Source organism: Sinohyriopsis cumingii, chromosome 17, assembly GCF_028554795.1.
Source record: "Sinohyriopsis cumingii isolate HCF-2022 chromosome 17, ASM2855479v2, whole genome shotgun sequence".
Lineage (NCBI taxonomy): Eukaryota > Metazoa > Mollusca > Bivalvia > Unionida > Unionidae > Sinohyriopsis > Sinohyriopsis cumingii.
Window position 1 is genome coordinate 63,638,645 of NC_142977.1, and position 25,330 is coordinate 63,663,974.

At 41.3% G+C, this 25,330-nt stretch overlaps 2 protein-coding genes across 2 annotated transcripts in view; one reads left to right on the forward strand and one right to left on the reverse strand.

The window, feature by feature from the left end:
- Positions 1–1,336: 1,336 nt before the first annotated feature.
- On the reverse strand, positions 1,337–5,915 carry LOC149779102 (uncharacterized). The gene is made up of 5 exons (XM_089938395.1): positions 5,894–5,915; positions 2,169–2,283; positions 2,049–2,130; positions 1,448–1,513; positions 1,337–1,387 (listed from the first exon to the last, which is right to left on the reverse strand). Exons 1-5 carry the CDS (start codon positions 5,913–5,915, stop codon positions 1,337–1,339), a joined length of 336 nt encoding a protein of 111 aa, XP_089794521.1.
- A 2,921-nt stretch (positions 5,916–8,836) lies between these two features.
- The window catches only part of LOC149779103 (sulfotransferase 1A2-like), a 69,221-nt gene continuing 52,727 nt past the window's right edge, over positions 8,837–25,330 (forward strand). Inside the window, exon 1 of the mRNA XM_089939658.1 lies at positions 8,837–9,062. Within this exon, the coding sequence (XP_089795784.1) occupies positions 8,891–9,062 (172 nt within the window). The 5' untranslated portion in view covers positions 8,837–8,890. The remainder of the gene's footprint in view (positions 9,063–25,330) is intronic.

Here is a 25,330-nt window from a genome sequence, read left to right on the forward strand (position 1 = left end):
CATTCTCTTTCTCTTTCTTTTTCTCTCTTTCTCTCACTCTCTCACTCTCTCTCCCTCTCTTCTATCTCTCTTTCGCTGTCTCTATCTCTCTCTTTCTGTCTGTTTTTCCTCCTCCCTCTCGCTCTTTATCCCTCTCCCTTTATCTTTCTCTTCTTCTCTTCTCTCTTTCTGTCTTTCTTTCTCTCTCTTTTCTTTCTCTTCGCATTTGTCTAACTTTTCTCTCTCATTCTCTCTCTGTTTCTCTTTCTCTTTTGTTCTCTCTCTCTTCCAAATCTCTCTTTATACCTCTCTTCTCTCTTTCTATTTCTAACTTTCTTTATCTTTCTATCTCTCTCTATCTCTCTTTCTCCCTCTCACTCGCTCTTTCTCTCATCCTCTCTCTCACTCTTTCCCTATCATTCTCTCTCTTTATCTTTCGCTCTTCTTCTCTCTATTTCTTTTTCTATTTCTTGTCTTTCTCTCTCTTTCTCATTCTCTCTCCTTCTCTCACTCTTTTCTCTCTTCCCGTCTCTCTTCCCATCTCTCTATCGTTCTTTCTCTCATTCTCTCTCTCTTTCTCTCTCTCTATTTAGACCTTTTTCTTTTTCTCTTTCTCACTCTATTTCATTTCCTCTCTATCTCTCATTCTCTCCGTCTATCTCTCTTTCTCTGTCTTCTTTTCTCTATCTGTGTCTCTTTCTCTATCTATGTCTCTTTTTCTACCTCATTCTCTCTTTCTCTTCCTCTCTCTTTCTCTCTCTCACTCACTATCTCTCTTTCTATCTCTCTTATTCTCTCTCTCTCATTCACCCTTTCTCTTTCTCTCTCTCATGCTCTATAATTGTCACTTTTTCTCTTTTTCTCTCATATTTATCTCTTCTCTCTCTTTCTCTCCCTTTCTCTCTCTCTACCTCCCTTTTTCTCTCAATCTCCCTCCATCTATCTCTCTTTTTCTCTTCCTATCTCTCCATTTCTATTTCGTTCTCTCCTTTGAAATCTCGCTCTCTTACTCTTTTCCTTTTCCTCCTTCTCTCACTATCTCTCCCATTTTATATTTTATCTTTCTATCTTACTCTTTCTCTATTATCTCTCTTTCTCTCTTTCTTGCTCTCTCTCTTTCTCTATCTCTTTCTCTTTCTTTCTGTCTCTTTCTCTCTCTTTTGCTCTCTTTGTCTCTTTCTCTCTTTCTCTCTCTCACTGTCACTTTCTCTCTCTCCCTTTATCTCTTTCTCTTTCTCTCTATTTCGCTCCTTCTATGTCTCTCTCTCACTCTCTTTCTCTCTCTCTTCCTCTCTATCTCTCATGTTCTCCTTCTAACTCTCTATCTCTATACATTCTCTCTTTCGCTCTCTTTCTCTCACTTTCTCTCTCTCTTTCCCTCCCTTTCTCTCTCTTTCTCTCTCTCTCTCTCTTTCGTTAATTTATATCTTTCACACCCTCAATCCCTCTTTCCTTCTCTCTCTTTCACTCTCTGACTATCTCTCTTTGTATCTCTCTCTTTCTCTATCCCACTTTCTCTCACTCTCGCTCTATCCTACTCTCTCCCACTCTCTCTGGCTCTCCCTCTCTTTTGCTCTCTCCCACTCTTTCTTCCACTCTCTCTATCCCACTTTCTCTCCCATTCTCTACTACACTCTCTCCAAGTCTCTCTATCTCTCTCCCACTCGATCTCTCTCTTTCTCTACAACTCTTTCTCTCATACTCTCTCTCTCTTTATCTTTCCTCTCATCTCTCCTTCTCTCTTTCTCTCTTCCCATCTTTCTTTCTCTCATTCTCTCTCTGTCTTTCTTTTTCTCTCTTTGTCTCTATCTCCCTCCCACTCATTCCTTCTCCTTTTCTTCCCTTTCTCTCTTTCTCACTCTCTTTCTTTCTCTTTCTCTTTTTCTCTCTTCCTCTCTCTTTCTCTTTCCCTCTCTCATTCTCTGTCTCTCTCTCTCTTTCTATCTTTCTCTCTCTCATTCTCTCTCTCTTTCCCCTCACCTTGTTCTCTTTCCCTCTTTCTCTTCCTCTCATTCTCTCTCTTTATCTTTCTCTCTTCTCCCCTTCTCTCTTTCTCTCTTTTCTCTCATTTTATCTTTCTCTTTCTCTCTTCCATCTTTCTGTCTCTCATTCTCGCTCTGTTTCTCTTTCTCTCTTTCTCTCTCTCTCTCACTCACTCCTTCTCTCTCTTCCCTTTTTCTCTTTCTCACTCTCTTTCTTTCTCTTTCTCTCTCCCTTCCTCCTCTTTTTTCTCTCTCCCCCATTCTCTTTCTAACTCTCTTCCTATCTTTCTCTCTTTCTTTCTCTCTCTCTCTTTCTCTCTCACTCTTTTTCACTCTCTTACTCACGCTCTCTTTTTATGTATATTCATCTCCCTAAATTCACAGAGAGAGAGAGAGAGAGAGAGAGAAAGAGATATAGAGAAATATAAAAAGAGACAGAGTCAGAGAGAGAGAGAGAGAGAGAGTGAAACAGAGAGACATAGATAGAGAGAAAGAGAGAAGGAGAAAGAGGGAAAGATAAAGAGCGAGAGAGTAGTGAGAGTTGGAGGGAAAGAAGAGAGCAATAGAGCAAGAGAGAGAGAGTGAGAGAAAGAGAGTGAAATAGAGAAAGAGAGAGAGAGAGATAGTGAAAGAAACAGAGAATGAGAAAGAGAAAGGAAGAGAGACGAAGAGAAATATAAAGAGAGCGAGAGTGAGAGAGAGAAAAAGAGAGAAAGAGAATGAGAGAGACAAAGAGAGAGAGATAAGAAGAGATAGGTACAGAGATAGAATGAGAGAGATACACACAGAGAGAAACAGATACATAGAGAGTGAGAAAGAGAAAAAGAGAAGAGAGGGAGAAGGAGTGAGTGGGAGGGAGAGAGAAAGAGAGAAAGAAAAACAGAGAGAGAATGAGAGAGAGATATATGTGATGAGAGAAAGAGACATACAAAGTGAGAGCAAAGGAGAGAGGGAGAGGAGAGAGGGAGTCGGAGAGAGGGAGAGATTGGGATAGAGAGAGAGTGAGAGAGTGGGAGAGAGAGACAGAGGCGGAGAAAGAATGAACGTGGGAGGGAGAGACTGGACAGAAAGAGTATGAGAGAAAGAGTTGTACAGAAAGAGAGAGATCGAGTGGGAGAGAGATGGAGAGAGTGGGAGAGAGTGTAGGACAGAATGGGAGAGAAAGTGGGAAAGAGAGAGTAGAAGAGAGATTGGAAGAGAGAATGGGAGAGAGCGAAAGAGATGGAGAGAAAGAAAGAGTAGGAGATAGTAGGATAAAGAGAGAGTAAGAGAGAGTGGGAGAGAGAGACAAAGATAGATAGACAGAGAGTGAAAGAGAGATAGGAAGAGAGAGAGAGAGAAAGAGATAAAGGAACAAAAAGAGAAAGAGAATGAGAGAAAGAGAGAATAAGAAAGATAGAAACAGAGCGACAGTGAAAGAGAAGGAGAGAAAGAGAGACAGAGAAAGAGAGAGAAAGACAGAGAGAGAGAAAGAGAGAGATGGAGAGAGATATAGAGATTTAGATAGAGAAAATGAGATAGAGATGAAGAGAGGGTGAGAGAGAAAGAGACAGAGAAAGAGAGAAAGAGAGAGAGATAAAAAGAGAGAGAAAGATAGAGAGAGAAAGAGAGAGTGAAAGAGAGATAGAGTGAAAGAGAGAATGAAATAGAGAATGAGAGATTGAAAGTGAGAGAGATCAATAAACATATAAAGGGAGCGAGAGTAAGAGAGAGAAAGAGATGGAGAGACAGAGAGAGAGAAAGAGAGAGAGAAAGAGAGGGAGAGAAAGAGAGATAAAGATAGAAAGAGAGAGACAGAGAATGAAAGAGAGAAAGAGAACGAAAGACAGAGAAATAGAAAGAAAGAGAGTGAGAAAGAGAAAAGAGAAGAGAGGGAGAAGGAGTGAGTGGGAGGGAGAGAAAGAGAAAGAGAGAAAGAAAAATAGAGAGAAAATGAGAGAGAGACAGATGGGAAGAGAGAAAGAGAAAGACAAAGTGAGAGCAAAGAAGAGAGAGAGAAGAAGAGAGAGGGAGTCGGAGAGAGGGAGAGATTGGGATAGAGAGAGTGAGAGAGTGGGAGAGAGAGACAGAGGGCGAGAAAGAATGGATGTGGGAGGGAGAGACTGGAGAGAAAGAGTCGTAGAGAAAGAGAGAGATTGAGTGGGAGAGAGAAAGAGAGAGTGGGAGAGAGTGTAGGAGCGAATGGGAGAAAACGTGGGAGAGAGAGAAATTGGAGGAGAGAGTGGGAGAGAGCCAAAGAGAGGGAGAGCCAAGGAGAGAGAGGGTGAGAGTATGATAGAAAGAGAGTGAGAGAGAGAGTGGGAGAGAGAGAGGGAGATAGAGAGACATATATAGATAGACAGGGAATGAAAGAGAGAGAGGGAGAGAAAGAGATAAACAGAGCGAAACATCTTATTTTAGGCTGCGAAATGCTGCTTGAGGAACGAAATGTTTTCTTTGAGAGAGTGATTGACTCTTTAGAAGTGAGAGACGGGGTTAACTTATTCAATCAAGAAGACGATATATTGTTGGAGACACTTCTTGGAAGCAGGGTTGACTGCATGTCGTCTATTGACGATGACGTATCAGATAGGCTCATGTTGGTGACCGCAAACAGCATAGCTTCATTCTACAATAAAATGTGTGCCCTACTATCAACTAACATGCCCTAACATGATATTAAAAGTAAGTAGTAAATTAACATTAAATATAAACAATTAAAGGCCAAAGTCTTCTTGTCAAATCCGCAAATTTTGTTGTCTGACAGCTGTTTGTGTGTGCGTTTATGTATTTGTTTATGTATTTGTTTATGTTTATTTCCAAGAGATTTCTATATGGTTTTCTGTATTTATATATCTCATTTTGTAAACGCATTAGTTGACGATGTATATATCATGCTTGCGTTCTCGTCTATGATGTGTCTCATAATTCTATGATATGTATAATATGTATCTTAGCAACCTGATATACTCTTTGTTGTAGAGGTTACTAAGTCATTTAGACAGTCAGTCATAGATAAATGCATGCACGCACGCATACGCGCAAACAAGTATATATATGCATAAATACATGCGTCATATGAAGAAAAGAAACTACATATAGAATTACACTGTTATAAGTTTTACATTTCATTTTCGTTGCTATCTCGGACTTAATGTTAAGCACATAACACTATAGACGTATTAACTTTTCGAAATATTATCATCATCAAGCAACTGTTAAAAGATCAGTGGCATGCTCCGCCAAATGATTGCAGATCTGCATAATTGCAGGTATTGAGATATTTCGTTTTGTCAATACGGTAGCTGACACAGTATTACAATTGTATTACTATTGTATCTTTGTCACTTTTCTGTTCTATTTTATGATCTTGTATTATTCTGAATTTGCTTAATCTGATGTAATCTCTTTTTAAAGAGGAAATAAAGTCAGTCAGTCAGTCAGTCAGTCAGTCATACCTACCTACCTACCTACATACATACATACCTACCTACCTACCTACCTACATACATACATACATACATACATACATACATACATACATACATATATGCATACATACAATCATACATACATACATACATCCGTATACATACGTACATATATACATAAATGCATGCATAGATACATGCATGCATACATACATACATACATACATACATACATAGATACATGCATGCATACATACATACATACATACGTACATACGTATACATACATGCATACTTATACATACATTCATACGTATACATACATACGTATACATACATACATACGTGTACATACTTACATATGTATACGTACCTACATACGTATATATACATATACATACATTCATGCATGCATACATACATACTTACATACATACATACATACATAGATTTATTCATACATGCGTATACATATATACATATATTCCTGGACATACATACATACGTGTACATAATACATACGTATACACTGATACGTATACATGCCTACATATGTATACATACATACATACATTGATACATACATACATACATACATACATACATACATACATACATACATGCATACATACATACATACATGCATGCATACATACTTACATATATGCATACATACATACATACATACATACATACAGACAGACAGACAGATAGACAGACGTACATACATACATACATACATACATACATACATACGTACGTACATACATACATGCATGCATACATACATTCATACATACATACATACAGACATACATACGTACATACGTACATTCATACATACAGACAAACACAGACACATTCATACATACATGCATACATACATACATACGTACATACATACATGCATAGACACATACATTCATACATACATGCATACATACATACATACATACATACATACATACATACATACATACATACGTACATACTTACATTCATACATACAGACAAACACACACACATTCATACATGCATACATACATACATACATACATACATACATACATGCATGCTTCGTACCCGTTCTAGCGGTAACGGTTTTCTGTCACGTTAACTCGTTTCAAGTGAGGAATCTTACATTGTGTTAAATATCATTATGCAAGTAATATCGGTCAATTATATAAGAATAATCAATGTTTTATAATAGCCGTTCTCAAGGTTGAGAAGAAAATAAGAAAATAGAACCTAGTGAAAGGAGCATTTGCGCATTCATAAATCTCATCTTGACACGAGATGAAAAGTTTATAGCAACCTAAAGTCGCGAATTGGTAATCAGAGGTTTGTTAAAGGATGAACAGAAATCTCAGTTAAAGGCAACCAATGTATATCATTATTATTATTATACAATCAGTAAAATACTAATATAAAAATAAAACTTATTAAAAAATATTTGTTGTTGGTAAATATGTGATCTTTATCTTAATATTGTACAGCCATCTTTCAATGGTTAGTTATTTGGCTCATGAAGGTTATATATCCAACGTTAAAAAAATCTGATATCTAATTTCTGTTAGTATGTATGTTCGGGAAAGGATGATTTTTTTTTAATTTAAAAAATAAACCATAGCCTAACCGCCTTAATCTGAACTCAAGGATGGTAATACCTATGCTTTAAAATAAGCAGCTATTTAATGTGTAGTTGGATATTCCTGATATAGAATACTATTATGGGTTGGAAATTGTTGGTGCAAACAACACTTTACAACAGTCGATGCCATGGATTGCAAATATTACAAAGTACATGCATGCCAATGTTTATAAGGTACGGAATGTATAGACACATAGTCACGAAATCTCAGTCTCAAAGTGGAATCTAATTATATTGTTTATGACTTGTGCGGAATGATTTCGGATATGTGTATTGTGGCGCGAGTTCAGTGTATCGGGTACTACTGAATGATTCTGACAATATAAAGTTAACGGCGAAAAAAATGAGCATATAATAATGTGCATGGTAGGTCTTTATAATGAGATATATTGTAAAACAGGTGATTTTAACGTTCATGTAGAGATGGCCTCATCGTTATTGCTATAATTTTAGTTTTACCGAGTTACGTCGGGAAAGTACCTACAAACTGACATTCAAATTTATAATTATACTATTTTCCCATTAGGCTCACAATTTGAGATTGTGGGTCAAATGACTGCTTCGTTTACATGGATACCTTATTGCCAGACATGTCTCACACAACATTTATATGGATACCTTATTCCTAGACATGTCTCACACAACATTTATATGCTGTTCAGCATTTAAAAGTCCTGTGCGCTGATACTATTTGCTGTAGTTTGGAAAACGATCTACATTGAGATCCTATATATATTTGCCTCTCACAGTTTAAAAAAAAATGCTTTTCTACATTTACTGAACCGCCAACACATATGGAATTTCTAGGTAATACCGATATTATTTGGTGTGTATTTACTGCTGTGAATGATGTAATGAAACTATGGTAGATGAGGCAGATACACGTATGTAGACACTTCTTCACACAAAGTTCTCATTAAGAAATAACAATATACATCTAGTTTTACTTTAGCTTGTCTCTCTGGATATTTGGTAATATTTTGCAAAAATTAAAGAAGATTGTCATGCAATTTGCAAATAATTTTTTTATATTTTTTATAAACTGTATGGCTACTGTTTATTTACATCTAGCGCCAAAACTAAATGAACTAAATGCAATAGTTTTATAAAAATAGTTGTTATTACTACTAGCGGTAGTTCTATTCCTATTATATTACATATACTGACTACGAGATTTGCATGTTTGATTTCCACATGAAGTCATTAATAAGATTTGGTTTTATGTATACAGATATAGCCAGGTACACATATATCTATCTAACTTTAAATTATCATGATGTTCCTGCAGAATCCAGGGATATCTCTCTCCCTCTCTCTCCTTCTCTCTCTCTCTTGCTACATGTCGGGTACCAAATATGAGATTAGCTACACTGTACTGTCTGTATAGTCACAATAAATCGTCCGCAACATCTTTGGGATGATTTAATATGGGTGTTGCCTGAAAGAGGGCAGTTATACACTGAACGAAAGCTGCCGTTTGCTTCCCTTATCAGTTTATCTTTCCAAAGAGAGAGAGATGATGTAGTCTTGCTTTATAAAGTAAAACATTTGGTCACGATTCTCCGATTCAGTTCTAACAATTAAATGTCAGTAAAGTAACGTAGAAGATCTTCTCTAAGGTGTAAGCGTACTATAATAAAATCTTGCAGTCAGGTAGGAACCTTTCAGCTATGTTATCTAAAACATATTGATGCTATTGGATACATCATATTTAGTAAAGCTTGTGAGCCGGAGAAACAGTAACTAAATGGGCGGAGCTTATATGTACTATCCATTCCAGAACACGATCAGCAGAGCCAATCGAAGCTTACCTCACTTAATCTTGACTCGAAGTAGTTTGAATCATTATACAGTATAACGTTGGCAATATGTCTGCGGTGACCTTTCCGGACGCTGGTGGAGATCTCTTAAGGTTACTGGAAGTCGACGGTGCGCTGTATCCGAATGTTGGAGGTGTAGAACAAGCGAATGGGATTCGAGCTTTAGTTAATGCCAAAGCACGCCCGGATGACATTCTTCTCTGCAGTTACCCAAAGTCTGGTATGTCATTCATTCCTTCTAGATTTTTGTAAGTGCCGACTTTTCTATATGGAAATAAGATGTAGATTTTGAATATGAACGCAATAAAGATCGGCGCAAGAGTAAAAAAAGCAAATGTAGGTCTCTTTGAAGCGTGACTGGTATTCTTCTAAAAATTACAATATGATGGTGCGATAGTAGTTAAGTGGGCCACCATAGCCTCAATGGAAATTAGCATTACAGGACCCCTTGGGCCACTCTAGCCTCAAGGGAAAGTTAACATGGGGAAAAATCATGGGCCACTCTAGCCTCAAGGGGAATTTAACATGCGAAAAAGTCTTGGGCCACTCTAGCCTCAAGGGGAATTGAACATGGGGAAAAAGTCTTGGGCCACTCTAGCCTCAAGGTGAATTGAACATGGAAAAAAAAATCTTGGGTCTGTTGAGCGACAAGGGAAAATGGAACAGGGTCGGGACCCTATTTTAATAGGGTCCCGACCTGATGGGTCTATGGAAATGGAACATACGAAAATTGAAACAGGGAGGGGTCTCTATTTTTTTAAACCAAAAAAAAAAATAAAAAAATGGGGCTAGGCAATTGAAAGTCAAGGTCTTTTCGAGACCTATGAGTGGCCCTGAAAAGGGCCTTTGGGTTTCTTCTTCTTCTTCTAACACCTCCACTTCTTCCACCATCTTCTCACTTTTTCCATTATTCCTTTCTTCTTCCTCTTTTCAGATTCTGTTATCCAGTCAGGATGACCCATCTCTCTAAATTTCTGTTGGATCTTCATCCAGTTGTTATTCAATCTTTCAAACTCTAATTTCTTCTTATTCTCTTCTTCCTTTCTCTCTTTGCTCCATTTTTCTTTTATCTTCATCACTTCTACTTTCATTACATCTCTAATTAGTTCTTCTGCTTTTATCAGCTGGTTAAACCCCACTTTACGTACCACCAGTCAGTCCAATAAAAGCTATTTTCTAGGAAGCTCCTGACTTCTATGACATGATCCAAGGCTTCCTTTAAAGTACCTACTCTCACGTAAGGTGGGTCAATGAATCCTCTGATTCTTTCTACTTCTTCCTCAATCATTCCCCCATTAGATCTTTTGCTACTCCAAGACTCTTCACATTGTTCAGGCTACCTTCAAATCTTCCTTCCTAATTCAATCTTTCAACTACATAAGTCCCATCCATGATCCAAAAATAGCTATGTCTCAAATCGTTAAATAATTTTGTCACCTCCATCTTCTTTGTTTATTCCTTAGAATGGTGCGAACGACGAACACTGTGGGTTCTTATACGAAAAGCGCGGACGTGAAGGAGAACATCCCCTAAGACAAAAGTTATATTACCTAGATCATGACCAAAAAAACGCGTGGACGTGAAGGAAAACATCCCCTACTTTTCTCATTTCATATTATCTACTATTCACATACGCTAACCAGCAATAAACTAACCCAAAATCTACCATCCACACACGCAAAGCATTAAAATCAAATCCCAATAATCTACTATCCACACTAACCTATGCTAGCGCTTATAAACACACAATCATATACATAAACTCATACACTAGGAAAAAAAGAGTCCATGTTTATATTCACACTACTCTACATACACACATTGGCAAATCGATTACTATTTCTTTTCTAGAGATTGGGGTAGCCCTGAAAAGGGCTGTTTGTTTTTGAACTCCAGTGACACCTGGTTAATGATGGCACCTTCCAGGCCTGGCACCACACACACATCTTCTTCCCCAGTCTCCTTTCACTTTTTTTCTTGGGAGTGCAGAGGCGGGATGATTGGCTTCAGCACCCCAATCCTCTGTCTCTGGTATCTTGTAAGTCATCCTCTCTCCTATTTTCTTTTCCTCCTCTTCTCTCTGTCTTCTCTCCTCTTCTTTCTTTATCTTTGCCTCTTCTACGATGGCCTCTGCAGCCAGCTCATCCACTATACGCCTGGCATATTCCAGGTGTACATGAAGTTCAAGCAGTTTTGCTAGTCTGGTGTTCATTCTCTTGATCAATCAACAAGGGTAGCTAGACTGCCGAGCGATTTTCAATTTATACCAAAAGCGTGGACGTGAAGGAAAACATCCCCCTAAAACAAAACTTCTATTACCTAGATCATGACCAAACAACGCGCGGACCTAAAAGAAACACTCACTCACTTTTTTTTACTACCCATTACTATTTTAAAAAATTTCATTAAAAGTAATATACTATCCACATACGCGGAGCAGCAATAAACAAACCCCAAACCTACTACATGTCAAACATAAAAAACATGATCATTATCTACTATCCACTCAAACGTACGTGAATGCTTACAAACACAAACACATACAATCACACTAGAAAAGAGTCAGTGTTTATATTCACACTACTCTACATACACACATTGGCAAATCGATTGTTATTTCTTTTCTAGAGATTGGGGTAGCCCTGAAAAGGGCTGTTTTTTGTGTGCGAAGTTGAAGCTAGGGCGATCTTTTAGTTTTTAAGAATGCGACGTCCTCTGAGGATAGACTTTCTGACGATAGGTCTGCTTCTTCGAAAAGAGAAGAAGAACTCTTTGGTGTCGATACGACAATCGACAAAGCCTCTGTCAGGTTCAGGTTCCTGCTGCTGTTGTTGCTGCTCTCTCTGCTGTTTCTGAAGTCTGTACTTCTCTGTCCATTCTTCTTTTTCCCTGTTCACTTCTTCTCTGAAGAGCTCTTCTATCAGGTCTTCAGTGACTTTTAACATTCTCACATTCTCTGTCTCTTCAGGCTTCGGTATCAGACTGTGTCTGACCCTATGCAAATTCACGTAGGCTTCGTTTAGCCTAGCTAGTTTCGAGCACATCTTCGTAGGAGGATGAGTCGGCAATGAATGGTTAGACTGGAAACTACCCCGGTTTTTAAAGTCAAGGCGCGGACGTGAAGGAAAACATCCCCACACGGTTTTCGAGTCGGACCGTTCAATGAGTGTCATGAGAGGGATAGTAAGAAGTCAAAGAGCATGAATCAAAATTCTTATAGTCAAACAAAAGACAGAAGCATTTTTTTTTTTCAAAATACAACATTTTTTTATTCAAAATCACTTAACACTAACAAACAACTATAACATTTTTAACAATATAACATCAAACATTTTTTTCAAAATACAACATTTTTTTATTCAAAATCACTTAACACTAACAAACAACTGTAATATTTTTAACAATATAACATCAAACATTTTTTTTCAAAACACAAACATTTTTTCCAACTAATACATTATTTTGGACAAGGCTGACAACGTTGTGAATGAAATTGTGATTTCCACTGTTGGAAGTCATTAGGCCATTGATGGACACTACGTTTCCTAGCTTGAGACAAAAGATAAGCATAATGGTCACAAAACCATTGATCTACTTTCACATCGTTTCTAGAAGAAGAACGAGGATCAAAATGAGTCACTAAATGTTCTAAGGAATAACCCAGGCTGCGATGATGCAGAAAATACACACAATATTGTCCGCACACCAAGGAATCTGTGCCTTGTAATTTCAAATTATTGAATCGGGTGGTCTGAGCATTTCTTCTCATAAAGTCAATGATATCGTCTTCCAAAGGAGGCAATCCGTACGAATCGAAATATTCCACACATCCTTCTTGAGGAAAGTAGACGGCTACCCAGTGGGTTCCTGGGTGATGGCTGTCGTCCGTGTTGATCACATAAGCTAGATGGTCTTGAGGTTTACGATGAGGGAGTTCATCTTTAGCACAGACGACAGGATTCCAAGAAGCCGTGTACGAGCTGTGGTTCAAAAGGTAATAAAGTTCCCAGGTATCCATGTTTTGTGTGGTTTTTTCTTCTTCTTCTTCACAGGTAATGATAAGTGATCAATTCGATCCTGACTTTTTGCTTGAAAATGTCTGACAAGTAAAAGGCGTTTAGATCCGACTTCTTACTCTGGTCAAAGTGAGATTCGATGCGACGGCACTCCAGAGACGTTAATGGAGGAGAAGAATGTTTATCCAAGCCTTTATACCACTCGTTCAACACGAATTCTATTTCGATGTGATCCCAAGCTTTGTCCAGATATTCGTCCAATTTTTCTTCTTGACTTAACATCAGATATTTGTCGTGTTGAATTTGACTGGGATGATCGTTGTGACATCCATAGCACTCTTCCTTGATCAATTCTTTCATTATATCTGCCAGGACTGTAGCAAAAGAGGAGACTAAATGGGCTTCTTGTTCTGGCCATCTTGACTTCATCATGATAACTTCTTCGTCTTGGGATTCTTCTTCTTCCACGGTCTCCTCACATTCTATCTTCAAAGTTTCTCCACTAGGTAAAGAGGGATAACTGTCTTCCATAGCTTCTAATAATCTAGAATGACTTCTCTCAAACTGTTGATTTCTATGGTATTGTCAAATTCTGCATACAGGATGACGTTCACTGTGTGATCTGGAGGTGGATTTGCAAACTGAAGTTCCACACGAATCTGACCCGATTTTATAGGGTGGAAATGCCCCTCGTGGCTGCCTTGGTCTGGAGTGAAATCAAAACCCCACAAAGCATAGCCTCCTGCATGATCGTCGTACCGTGACTGGTGTTGGTTCCTAACTGTCCGGTGGCTTCGTACAGGGACAAGTACGATCTCAAATAATTCTTCGCGACACCAAAGTTAGGCTCAAAGGGTCAGGTACACTTCGATCTTGGACACATTGTAATGTTGAAACTCAAAAGGATTTTGATCGTGGGTTCCGTTGAAGGCTGAATTCCTGACGATACCAACAATCAAACGTTTGGGTAACTGTCCTTGGAACAGATGATCTTCGATCATAGATCGCTGTCCAGCGGGAATGGTGAACGTTTTCACTTCTACGCGTCGTATCGGATACTTGGCGGTCGTTCTGCTCAATGTCTGACTGACGTCGTTTCCCACTTTAGGTAACACTTCCACACGACGCACGTAAAGTCGGGCTTCTTGAATGATAGTTTTGTATTCATTGGCATGGGCCATCAAATGGAAAGCGGCACTGCTACGATTCAGTCTCAGACGGATATCCACCCAGTTCAGCAAATACTTTTCTTGTAACCACATGTCCAAATGCAAACGATCCATCAGTTCTAAACTTCGCCCTTGCAGAATTTTCTTACGGCGATCGTTAAACCCCACATTGTAAGGATTGTCATCTTCTGTCATGACTGTGTCGCTAAACGTAGCTACACCTGCCGTGTCAGGTTTCCATACCACGCAAGCATCCAGATGAGTATTCTTGGCTTCTTTTCCGTACGTCAAGAGATTTTCCAGGTAGGCACGATATGGGTAAGCATCCATGCTGCTGCTGACCAGTTACAAGTCCACTTCGCTGAACAAGGAATGCATGAAATTGTTGACAGGAGCTACTCTAGCATCGCCTCCTGGATCGGTGTTGTCCGTTTTGATCACTTTCACTTTCAAGTACAGGTAACTGCTATTCAGATCGATGTAATCTTCGGGCTGTCCTTTGATTTCAAACTCGATGGGAGCGGAATCCGTCAAAGAGGAGACGGGGTGAAATTCCACCCATTGGGATTCTTGCATGGTCATCATCGTGGGGGGCATGGAAAACAGATCCAGTTCCGACTTGAAACAAGCGCAAGACTCTCGGTGCATCATTTTTCTCTTTCTCAATAATCAAAAACGTCTAAGTCTCGAACGGTTCTTCTTTTCTTTGCCACCGAACGAAAGGCCGATTTTAACATATCTCCTAAACCGTGTCCTCGCTGTCGAGCAAACCCTCGGTACACTGGACACATGACTTACAAGTCGTGAGAGAACCGTTTTCGAAAATGGAGCTTCACCGTGACTTTTCCTTTGGTGAATGGAATATTTTGTCCCAGATCTCCTTTCATAGCAATGTTGACCGTGTCCAAATACGACTTGCTGACAGGCAAATAGTGAGGATGTTCAAATTCGCGGTGAACGTGGTAAGTGTTTCCACCTTCCTCGTCAGTGACCGTGGCAGAATCCACTTTGAAAGGAATGACACGCAGTAACGGCACAGAGGTGTGTCCCACCACGTTGTACTCCACCACATCGGACTACACAAACATCAAATTCAGTCCTTGGTTCAGTTCTACCGGAGCACGAAATAACTTGCTAAAAGACTCGTTGTCATAAATGATTGGTAATTCGTTTTTCTTGAGCATGGCCATTCTCATGTCCATGTCTCCGCCCAACATGTCAAACAATTCAGGACAAAATAAAATGGACACGATTTTACTCCCGTCAAATTTCATCAAGAAGCGACGAGCTGTTTTGTGGTATTCCATGGTGACACTTTTTTGACACTTTCCAAAGCTTTCAGAAACACGACATTAAACCTGGAGGCTATGGTGCTCACCAAATGTTGACCACTAAAATAATAGCCTGGGGGAACGAACAAGTGATAGGTGGTGTACTTTTGATTTTGTGTGCCAGGGGCTTTTATGTTATATATGCCATGGGTATCCAAGTACAATTGCATTTGCTCGTCATGAACTTCCACATCAAAAAAGTTTTGAATGTGAAGGACATTGAGGACTTGGGTCGGGTGAATGATTTCTACTAAAGCCAATGGACTTCGTGATCTATTGGGATGGTCTGAGGTAATTTGGCCGTGTAACAGCACAACGTTTTCTTGGGAAACACCTCCATGGAACTGTCACTGGGTAAGGTTAAGTAAAATTAGTTTTGGTGACTCATAATTCCAGAGTTCTGTGGCTGTCCGAGCGGTTACTGGACGTCAGAGGCGTGTCTCCGCCCAAAATATGGTTGTTGTTGTTGTTATTGGAGTGGTGACTGACACTGGCACTGGACACAAGGTTCCCATTGTTCCCGTTCGAGGAGAATTTCAGGGAGGGATTGGGAAGCAGGTAACCGATGCAGCTGCTCAATAAAATGGTCCACAATTGTTTGTCTCCTTGTTGCAAACTTAATTTGGCGATGGCTGCCCCGATGACACAATACACCACGAAGATTTGGCAGAAAAAGACGATTTGCGTTTTAGGCACACGTTCTTCACACCACACCCACAAAGGTTGTTTTTGTAAATCTTGCAGAGAAGAACTAGGTGAAAGAGTGGTGGACGTAGCTGCGTCTGTGTGAAAGGGCATGATGGTCACTTCTTTTTATAGTCGATGACTTGCGAAGCGTCGATCCAAGAATCAAAACTGGGTGGATATCCTTTCCAACGTACTTTGACTTCTTTGACACGTCGTTTGACCACTTTACGGGTTCTGCGTTCGAGAATGCTTTCGATGTCGTACACGTCGTCTTCTTTTTTGGTGACACGTTGTATGTCGGATAAGTAAAACGTTCCTTTGAGCACTTCTCCGTTCATGTCTTCCAATTTATAGACGGCAGGATGACGGCCATGCACTCGTCCAGTGACACGAAACAATTCGGTCGTCCAGTTAGGTAAGTAACCTTTGTCGAAAGTGCGTTTGGTTTTGCCAATGCGCACCCAATCTCCTACGGCCAACACTCCACTTTTCTTGGGGGCAGCCCTCGTCGGGGACGTACCAAACAGGCGCTCAAACACAAACACTTCGTTCTCGGGAGTCACTTCTTGCGGGGCACGTCCGATGCTTCGATGGTAAGATTGGTTGTACGCTTGCACCAGGTGCGGTAAGATGTCGATGTACTTCAGAGTGTGGTGATGCGTAAAATATTTCCACATGCGTTCTTTCAAAGTGCGTTGAAAACGTTTCACAATGCTGGCTTTGGTTTCAGGATTCTCGGTGGTAAAAAATGAATATCACGTTTCTTTAATTCTTTTTGGAAAGCTTGGTTCAGAAATTCGGTACCTTTGTCCGTTTGCCATCGAAGAAGGTGACGACCGCTTTATTTCAACACTCGTTGCAGGGCTCGCACTAACTCGCTGCTCGATTTGGAACTCAAGGGTACGACCCAGGAAAATTTGGAAAAGACGTCGATGACACAAAGCAAATATTTGTAGCCACGATTATAGCTGGCCAAATTAGAGACATCGGCTAAATCGGCTTGCCATTGATGATCGATGCCTTCCACTCGGGTGCGACTTCTGGCAAACTTGCGTCGAATGGGTTTGTGTAAAGTGTAGGTAGCTTGTTCTTGTACCCATCGTTGCACTTGAGGTAAACGGAGACTTTTCAGTCGCGTTTTGGCAGCACGATACAATTTTTGAACTCCTGCGTAACCTGCAGGATGGGAGATATCGTAGTAAATGCTGGCTAAGACTTTTTCTATTTGTTGGTTTGTGTGTTAATAAGGCACCCACTCTTGGAAGATGCTACTCTTTTTCTCTTGGGGTACTTTCTTGTATTGCAATGCTTTGCGTGTGCGACCGGCAATAGGTGTCGAAGAGGAGGATGTCAGAACAGGGGATATCGGTTCTTGTTTCACTTCTGTCTTCACTTCTGTCTTCACTTTCTTTTTCTCTTGGGATGAAGAAGGGGTGGTCATCATCTTTTTAATCCATCCAATTCTGGAGGTAGGTGGTGTTGTTAACTTGCGTACTTTTTCTGGTGGAGTTTGAAACTCTTCTTCTTCTCCTTTTTCTGTCTTGGTCACTGGAAGTGGTGGTACTGGTGATGGTGCTGGACTTTTCATCAAGGTCTTAAAATCTTTCAGAGTGGGAAGAGCTGTTTCGTCTGAGGCTTTCTGGTGAAAGAGTTGCAATCGTTGCAAGAGTTGACCGTACTTTTGTGATTTTTCTGTTTCGGACAAATCTTGGCGATCCATCAAGGACTGCAATTCGTGTTGTAACTGGGACATCTCGCTCAAATTGGGATTGGGAGGTAAATGCGGGGTGCGTTGTTCTTGCCAACGATAGTATTCCATCCATCGTTTGTAAGGCACTAAAGCTAGTTTTCGTCCTTCCATGGGCTGTCAAGGGTCGATTCTGAAACCTTGGGACTTCAGAGGGCCTTTTAATCTTGCTCCCACCAGTCCTCCCAACATGGTTCCCAAGACTCCTTTCAGCAATGGGCCTAACAAGAGGGGTAAAATGCCTCCACGTTGGACCAACATCTTCTTCTTTTGATGAATGGGAATTTTCTTTTGAACCATTTGGCTAAGAACGTGACGATGTTTGCCTAAGAATTGTTTCTGGTGTTTGGACAAAGGGATCGTACCTTTCAACACGTTCAAAGAACATTCGCACACGGTATCGATGACCTCTTTGGAGGCTGATTGAATGAACATTTTTCGTAGGGGTGGAGAAGCTTTGGACAGGACTGATAACATGTCCCCATGTTTGACTAAACGAGGAGGCAGTCCTTTCCTTTTCTTTCCTTGGGGTTGTTTAGAAGAGGGATGTTTTCTGGAGGGTGACATCTTTGAGTCTTCAGCACCAAAAAACACTGATACCCCTACTTGGTCACATGCCTTTTTTATACAGGAACGCGTCGCCACTGATTGTCTTTACGTCGTATCAACTTGAGGACAGGCATGACACGTCGTGCAGGGATACGTAACGGACTAAATCGAGCCAGTTCTTGCTTGGACAAATCCAGTAAACTTTGTAACATGCCCGATCTTTCTTGAACTTTGATTTTGGGAGAAGGTACTTTGTGCGCAGCAGCCACTGCCACTAAATTGGAGGGTCATGCCACTGGGGAAGTTCTTGGGGTCATCAACGGAGACGTTCTTGGTGTAATCAACGTCTCCAAGTACTCTTCAGTTCTTGGTGTCATCAACGGGGAAGTGGATGAACTTGAGGCTGCCGGAGACGTGGTCACCGCCGTTGCAGGTCGTGGTTTGCGAGTGTAAGGTTGCGTCCTGGCTGAAGTGCCTCTCTTGCGACTAGTTTTCTTCTGTGGACTTTTCTTTTTCTGGGGACTTTTTCTCTGTTTCTTTTTCTGGGGGCTTTTCGTTTTCCGGGATGGTGTCTGGTAAGATGAGTGTCCCGCCACTGGAGAAGTTCTTGCAGACACGGGTCTCCTTGGGGACTTGGTCTTTTTCTTCTTCTTGGAGCTTCGTTTGACTTTTTTCTTGGGGAGAAGTTTGGGAGCATTAGGATCCCATCTTAAGAGGGAGCGAATGATGACCCCTCCTAGAGTACCGCTCCCTCCAGGTTTCAAAATGATTTTATTTTTTGGTTTGAGTGTCGATGCGAGGATGGGCCAGTTGGGTCAAAGTGACTTTGTTTCTATCAAAAAGGCGTTTGTTTGATGAGGAATCTGAATGATCCCTTGTAGTAAATGACGTGCTGTCACCGTGAACGATCGTAAGACTTCTTTGAGGCTACGTTCTAAGACACGAGCTCGTATTTGTGGATTTTGTTCTCGACTGATGCCATACAAGGCACGAATCAATTTGACGGGAGGATGCGACTGAAGGGACGTCATGTTCAAACTGTGTGTGAGACAGACGAAAAGTGTCTGAGGTTTTTATAGATTTTTTTTGTTGGGTGAAATTAAGTCGAGGACGGAGACGTGTACAGGATAGGCCCTCCGTCTTGGCCCCAGTGGTAAAACAAGTGGGTACGAAATCGCAAATCATCGGGGGTCGTAGGTTTCAAATCGACGAGTAAATAGGCGTGTGGAGTGTGAGTGGCATCGTCATACGCCTGAGTCAGCCAAGGCGTCCCTAACTGTTTGGCTAAGACTTGCACTTGCGATTTATCTCGAGGGTTTTTAAACAAGACCACGTAATGCGCATTGAGACTGATGGTGCGATGGGCTTTACTTTGTTGAAACAAATTCTGAGTGAAGTAAACGACACTGGCATTACGGTGATGCCCTTTGCGCGTAAACCACAGTTTAATTTCTTCTTCGTCTTCTCCTAACATGTAGTCGAAAATGACCAAACACGATGAAATCACCTTGACTTTCTCGCAAGAGGCTGTACGCCGATTGCTACTCTTTGTAACACCACACGATGCGTTGAGGTGGACGATCGATCAAATGATGTTTATGTTCGATCAAGCGTTTGACGAATTCGGTTTTGCCTGAACCGCTAGGTCCAGCAATGAGCATGTTAAAGGGATGGCGAAGATACAAAGCCTCCCAACTGGCACGATCTAAGTGTTCGTCGATGACTTTGACAGTGGAGGAAGAGGGAGCAGAGACAGCAGAGGTAGCCATAGTGTTAGGAATGTCACTTGTGACACGAGAAAAGACAAGACGAGAGTTTATATACTTTTTGCAGGACACGTTTATTGAATGTTTCAAATATGAACAACACGAAAGACAAAAATCCATAAAAGCCAAATAGTTATGTACAGGAATAAAAAACACATCAAAACGATCAAAGTGGAATATAAACAAATCTCTGTAGAACATGTTTTGGGTAACCAAGATGTCCTAAGGACAGTGTGTAATGTTCTTACAGTCTCTACATGAGGTATTGTCACACAAGTGTCCTCCCGGAATGATCTTTCAGGAATGTCCATGACAGTCCTGTCCTGAAGCGAGTGGTTGTTCTTGGTGACGGGTTCTTCTGGCACTGTCACTAACACAGGTTGAAAAGTAACTTTTTTCCTTGAACAACTCTTGTGCATACTGGGCCACTTCTTCGGTCCAAGCCTCAAAACCCCCCTTTTTCCAGTCACGAACATCTGTCCAATGGGGGTGTAAGTCACAAGCTACACACACATCGTCATACACGTCATCGGTAGCTAAAAGTTCAATCTTTTTTTCCTGTTGAGGTCGAGAAGTATCCAGATGAAAACGCAAGGCTTTGAGCAAAAGGAGTCTTTCGTGACCATTTAAGGCCATTGGTGTGGTAAGTACTGATCGTAAAGAGTCCACAAGGAATCGGCTGGTAAACGAAATCCCAGAAAACAAGTCACTAAGACACACACTATGCGTCGTTCCAAATTGAATGGATACAGTTCTTGTAATAATTGATGGTAATGATCCACGGTTTGAATATGGTCATTGAGTTCCTTCCACGGAATCTGTTCAATCACTTGTGACATAAGCCGTGGCATGGATTCCTGATTTTATAGTCTCTTTATTTCGGAAGCAATAAAGGTACTTTCTAACTAGACATCTTCGTTCTCCAGTAGGAAATCTAAATCTTGCATACTGTAACCTACACTTTAGAGTTTGTCAAGATGTTTCGTCTTCCGCTAAGCAGATTCCACGTAAAATATGTTGGTAATCCTTTAACTCGTCTTCCTCAATACGTTGCTCTAGGTGAATCTCGAAGTAACCAAAATTACGAACATTTAGTGCATTCACTAACTGAAAGAGATGAACAAGGTCTGACCACTGAAACAATTTCTGACGAATCAGTCCTCTTATACCATTCAGGTACCAGTGGTTAAACATCCGGTGACATAACGGATGCAATTGTTCTTTACGTTTGACTTGTATGTTGACCAGCTCTCGGTAAATGCGTTCTCTCAACTCCACAGGCAAAGCACGAATGTTCTCTTGTAAAGTATCCATGAATAGGTCAGTCCGTACAATTCACAATCTTCTCCTAGAGCAAAAGTAATCCACATAGTGAGTAATTTCTGACCACTGCCATTCAGGGTAAAGTCCAAGAATGTCACTGAACTCTTTTGATGTAAACGGTCTAGAGTAATATAATAGGACGAATGCACACTTGACCCAGATAAATCTAACACACTGGTTGATTTTTTCACTTTCCTCTTGTGAATTTCTCGGCACAAAAGTTCTACAGTCACCCATTGAGATTTCACTCTGGCAAACCCCTGCCAAACTTCCTTGTAAATCTTCTCTTGCAGTTCTTTAGGTAATGATTCAATATCGTTTTTGAAATGAAGTTTAAACACTGGTCTCAGTGATGTCCAACATTTGACTCCTAGCCACTCTGGTTTCCTCTTCTTCACCGACATGGTAAGTTACTTTAATGTCTCGGTCCCACTAAAGGTAAGTAATGACAATTCGGTGACCAACGAGCATGTTCTAGGTAGGCCGAATCTTGCGGTTCCCAGTGGTGAAGTGACAGACCGCAACTGAAGCACTTGACTTTATCCCCTTCGCCCAAGTAGAAAAATCCGGCTCTGGCTAATTCTTCGGGGGTCGGACCTCCCATATACTTATGCCATTTTCCTTTGAACGGTTGAAGACGATTTTCAAAGTCGCAGTATTCCGACAAACGCACAGGGGACGAATATTCGTCTTTCACAGGTTCGTTTCGATGAGGGTTGGGTGACATGGACAGGAGTTTGCTCAGGGCTGGATGACATCCGTAGGGAGGTAGACGTGAAGGTGGACATTCACCTTTAAAACGAAACCCAGTAAAGAGTCCAAGCGGACGAGTGGCATCGCTTTCGCATCCCTCAGGTTTGACACGCACAGCATCACTTTCTATGATTGGGGTAGTGAGAACAAAGTTCCCATGATGATTTACGGCATCGCTAAGGTCACAACGTACAGCATCATTCCCATCGCAAGGTTCACAATCGCATTCTACTTCAGAGCTCCCAAACTTGAATTGTGCATGTCTGAACTTGTTTTGTGTTTCTCTGAAAGTATTCATCTTGTTCGCTTGGTCTTGGTAGTCACAATGAACTATCGATCTTGCCTAGGGTTCCTTTTTATATACAGACCAATATCGACGGTCCATACGGTAAGGAGAAATGATTGGGAAGTCGCACTCGCTTCTGGTACACGATTCGATAGACTTTTTCCAAGGGTCGACTGACGATGTGGTGAGTGAGTAAACGTACAATCTTGTTGGGTTGGTGAGTGGTCACTTTAAAGTGTCTATCCTCTCCAGATTGCAAGGCTTCTTTCAATACCCCAAAGTTGACCACTCGACTGGTACGATAATTCAGAGTCAATCCTTTCACTTTACACGTCGTGTGCTCTTCTCCTTGTTTGTCCCGGTATTCGTAGCGGTAACTTTTTGGACCACCACTGAAGAAACTTAGAATCTTGTCGTCGGGATGCTCGTCTGTCCAGGCTCCTAAACGGTCTCCTTCGATGTCAGGGTGATGTTGACTCGGGTGATGGATGTAAATGCAACTGTCCGTGTCAAAGTACAGGACACGTTCCCCTAACAGTTCTAAAGCTTCGTACAATTTTAAGCGAGCATGAGCTGTCACGTAAGCCGCAAAGATGACATTTCCAAAGGGGTCGTCTTGTACAAAGTCCAGATCTTCTTCGTAATTGACCAAGATCAAATCCTCATGAACGACGTCCACGTGTTTCATGTATTTGGTTTTGTCGTGAATCATCTGGAAGTAGCGGGAAGGTTCTGTCAAATATTCCGTCTTGGGTAAACACGGTCGTTGTGCCATTTTCCCCCACAAGCAATTTAACATCACTTTGGCAAACGATCGCCTGCCTTCGTTTTTCTCGATGTGATCTAAAGAGATGCCTTTTTGTGCCCAGTATTTCTCTTTGAATTGTATTTGGTCTTCGGGAGTGTGACACCAAGACGGATAGCCACTGGCTTCTTGCTTCAGTTTCAAACAGGCATCCAAGTACTCTGCGAAAATGCCTTTCTGATTGGGGTCACCCTTGTGGCATTGTTGTGTCTTGGGAAAGTGACAAATTTCGTACACTTCTAACAGTTGGTATCCCATGTCCAGAGCTTTGAGCAATTCTACGCTGACCCACGTCCCCGTTAAGGCCCGTTCTTCCTGGGTGTGATGACAAGGTTGGTCTTGGTTGCACGTTTCGGCACAAGTACGGCACAAAGGAAACATCAGTTTGCCTTGACAATGGTGAGGTAGTACGGGATGGTATAGGTTCGTGGGAGGCAAAACTTTGCACTTGATCAAGCCTTCGTATTGTCGAATGTTTATCAGGTCGATGTGTTCGGTGAACAATTGCATGTGCCCTGCAGGAAAGCGACAATATTTGCACACGTAGGGATACAGCGAACACACGTCCAAGTATTTTATTTCTTCTCCTTTCTCTTCGTGAGCTTGGTACAGCAAACAGGTGGCATTGGTCCTTCCTCCGTACAAACTATCCCTCGGGTTCAGGGGGTCCATGAACTGGTAACTTTCCACGAGGCGTTTAAACTCGGGATCGGTTTTCAAACGGTGATCGTATTCGTGTTTCCACATTTCCACCACTTGGTATCCTTCCTGTTCTAACTTTAGGCGTCGCTGACAAGCGGCCTGGTACAAGTCTTCCATGGTTCGTTGTTAAAACTGATTTTTAGGGTCGCGGTCAGGGTAGCAGGCGGGGCATCCGTGAAATAAGCAACCGTTAAACTCGTACACGGTCTTGGGGTTTTCTAAGTCCCAGCCGTCGACCGAATGCGTTCCGATGGTCTTTTCGTCCCCTCCGTTGCGGACATGCTGAATCCATTTGTCTTCTTTGTCGCACAAGTAATTTAACCAGCGTAGGGTTTTGACCGAGTATTGACGTTTGACATAGTTGGTCGTTTGAGGACTGATGACAGCCACGGTGTTTTCAGGCATGAATCGTTGTCGGTACACTAAGGAACACGCTTTGGCAATGGTGCAAGCTTCTTTCAAAGGATCGACCCCTCCGTGTTCCATGAACAGTTCTCGAAATTTTCCACAGCATCGCCGTAAAATGTCCACGTCGGAACGACTATACTTTAGCATTTCTTCCTGAAAGTCGAAAGGGTCCGAGGCGTGAACCTGGTACCAAGCGTACAAAGCTTCTAGTTGTTCGGTACGCATGTTGTCGGGGTCGTAATAGTGAGCCTCAGGCAAATGGGGTAGAACGGCATGTTGATTGGCTTCCGTATTGAAAAAGTGTGGAAAGTACCCTTTAGCCATTTCTGTCATTCCAAAAGTTTTAGGCATTCGGCTCAAAGGCATGGCCAAGTAACTCATCGAATCTTTAAACTGTACTTGTCCCACTTGCATGAAAATGATTTTGACTCCGTTCAAAGTGACTTTAGGACGCTCGGTGCCTTGTTCCGTATAGTATCTCAAAAGAAACTGTCCATCGTATCCGGAGAAATTGTGAGCCATCACCGTGGCATGACGATGACAATCTCCGTAACGTTCGATGTCCTCTTGGCTCCAAGTCTTGTCGATGGGGTTTAAGACCCATTGTGCGAAATCGGCTAGCGTGTTCGGCCCTCGAAAGATTTTTTCACGTCCTCCAGGAATCTTACTACAGTGAGGGCAATGACCCACGATAGGTTCTTGAATGCACTTCTCGCACGCTCGATGAGCCACGCAGAAATTAAGAATGTGAATACCGGTCTCTTGCATGCATTCAAAATCGAAAAAGATGAAATTGCCTTTCTTCGTGTGACCATCCTCTTTGTCTGGTTGGGGTTGATATTTTTGCACGTAGCATTGTTGTTCCAAGTCCACGATGTGATGACAAATGTGACATTTTTTCTTTCGTGAACATACGTGTCCCTTGGCATTATTGGTACGTATGCCT

Excerpts from the sequence above, each read along its gene's own strand:
- LOC149779102 (XM_089938395.1), bottom strand. The coding sequence starts at position 5,915 with ATGTATACGTATCAGTGTATAC. Across the intron at positions 2,284-5,893 it reads GTATACGTATCAGTGTATAC|TGAGAGAGAAAGAGAGAGAG; the intron begins GTATGTATTATG and ends AGTGAAAAAGAG. Across the intron at positions 1,388-1,447 it reads CAAAGAGAGATAGTCAGAGA|AGAGAGAGAGAGAAAGAGAG; the intron begins GTGAAAGAGAGA and ends TTAACGAAAGAG.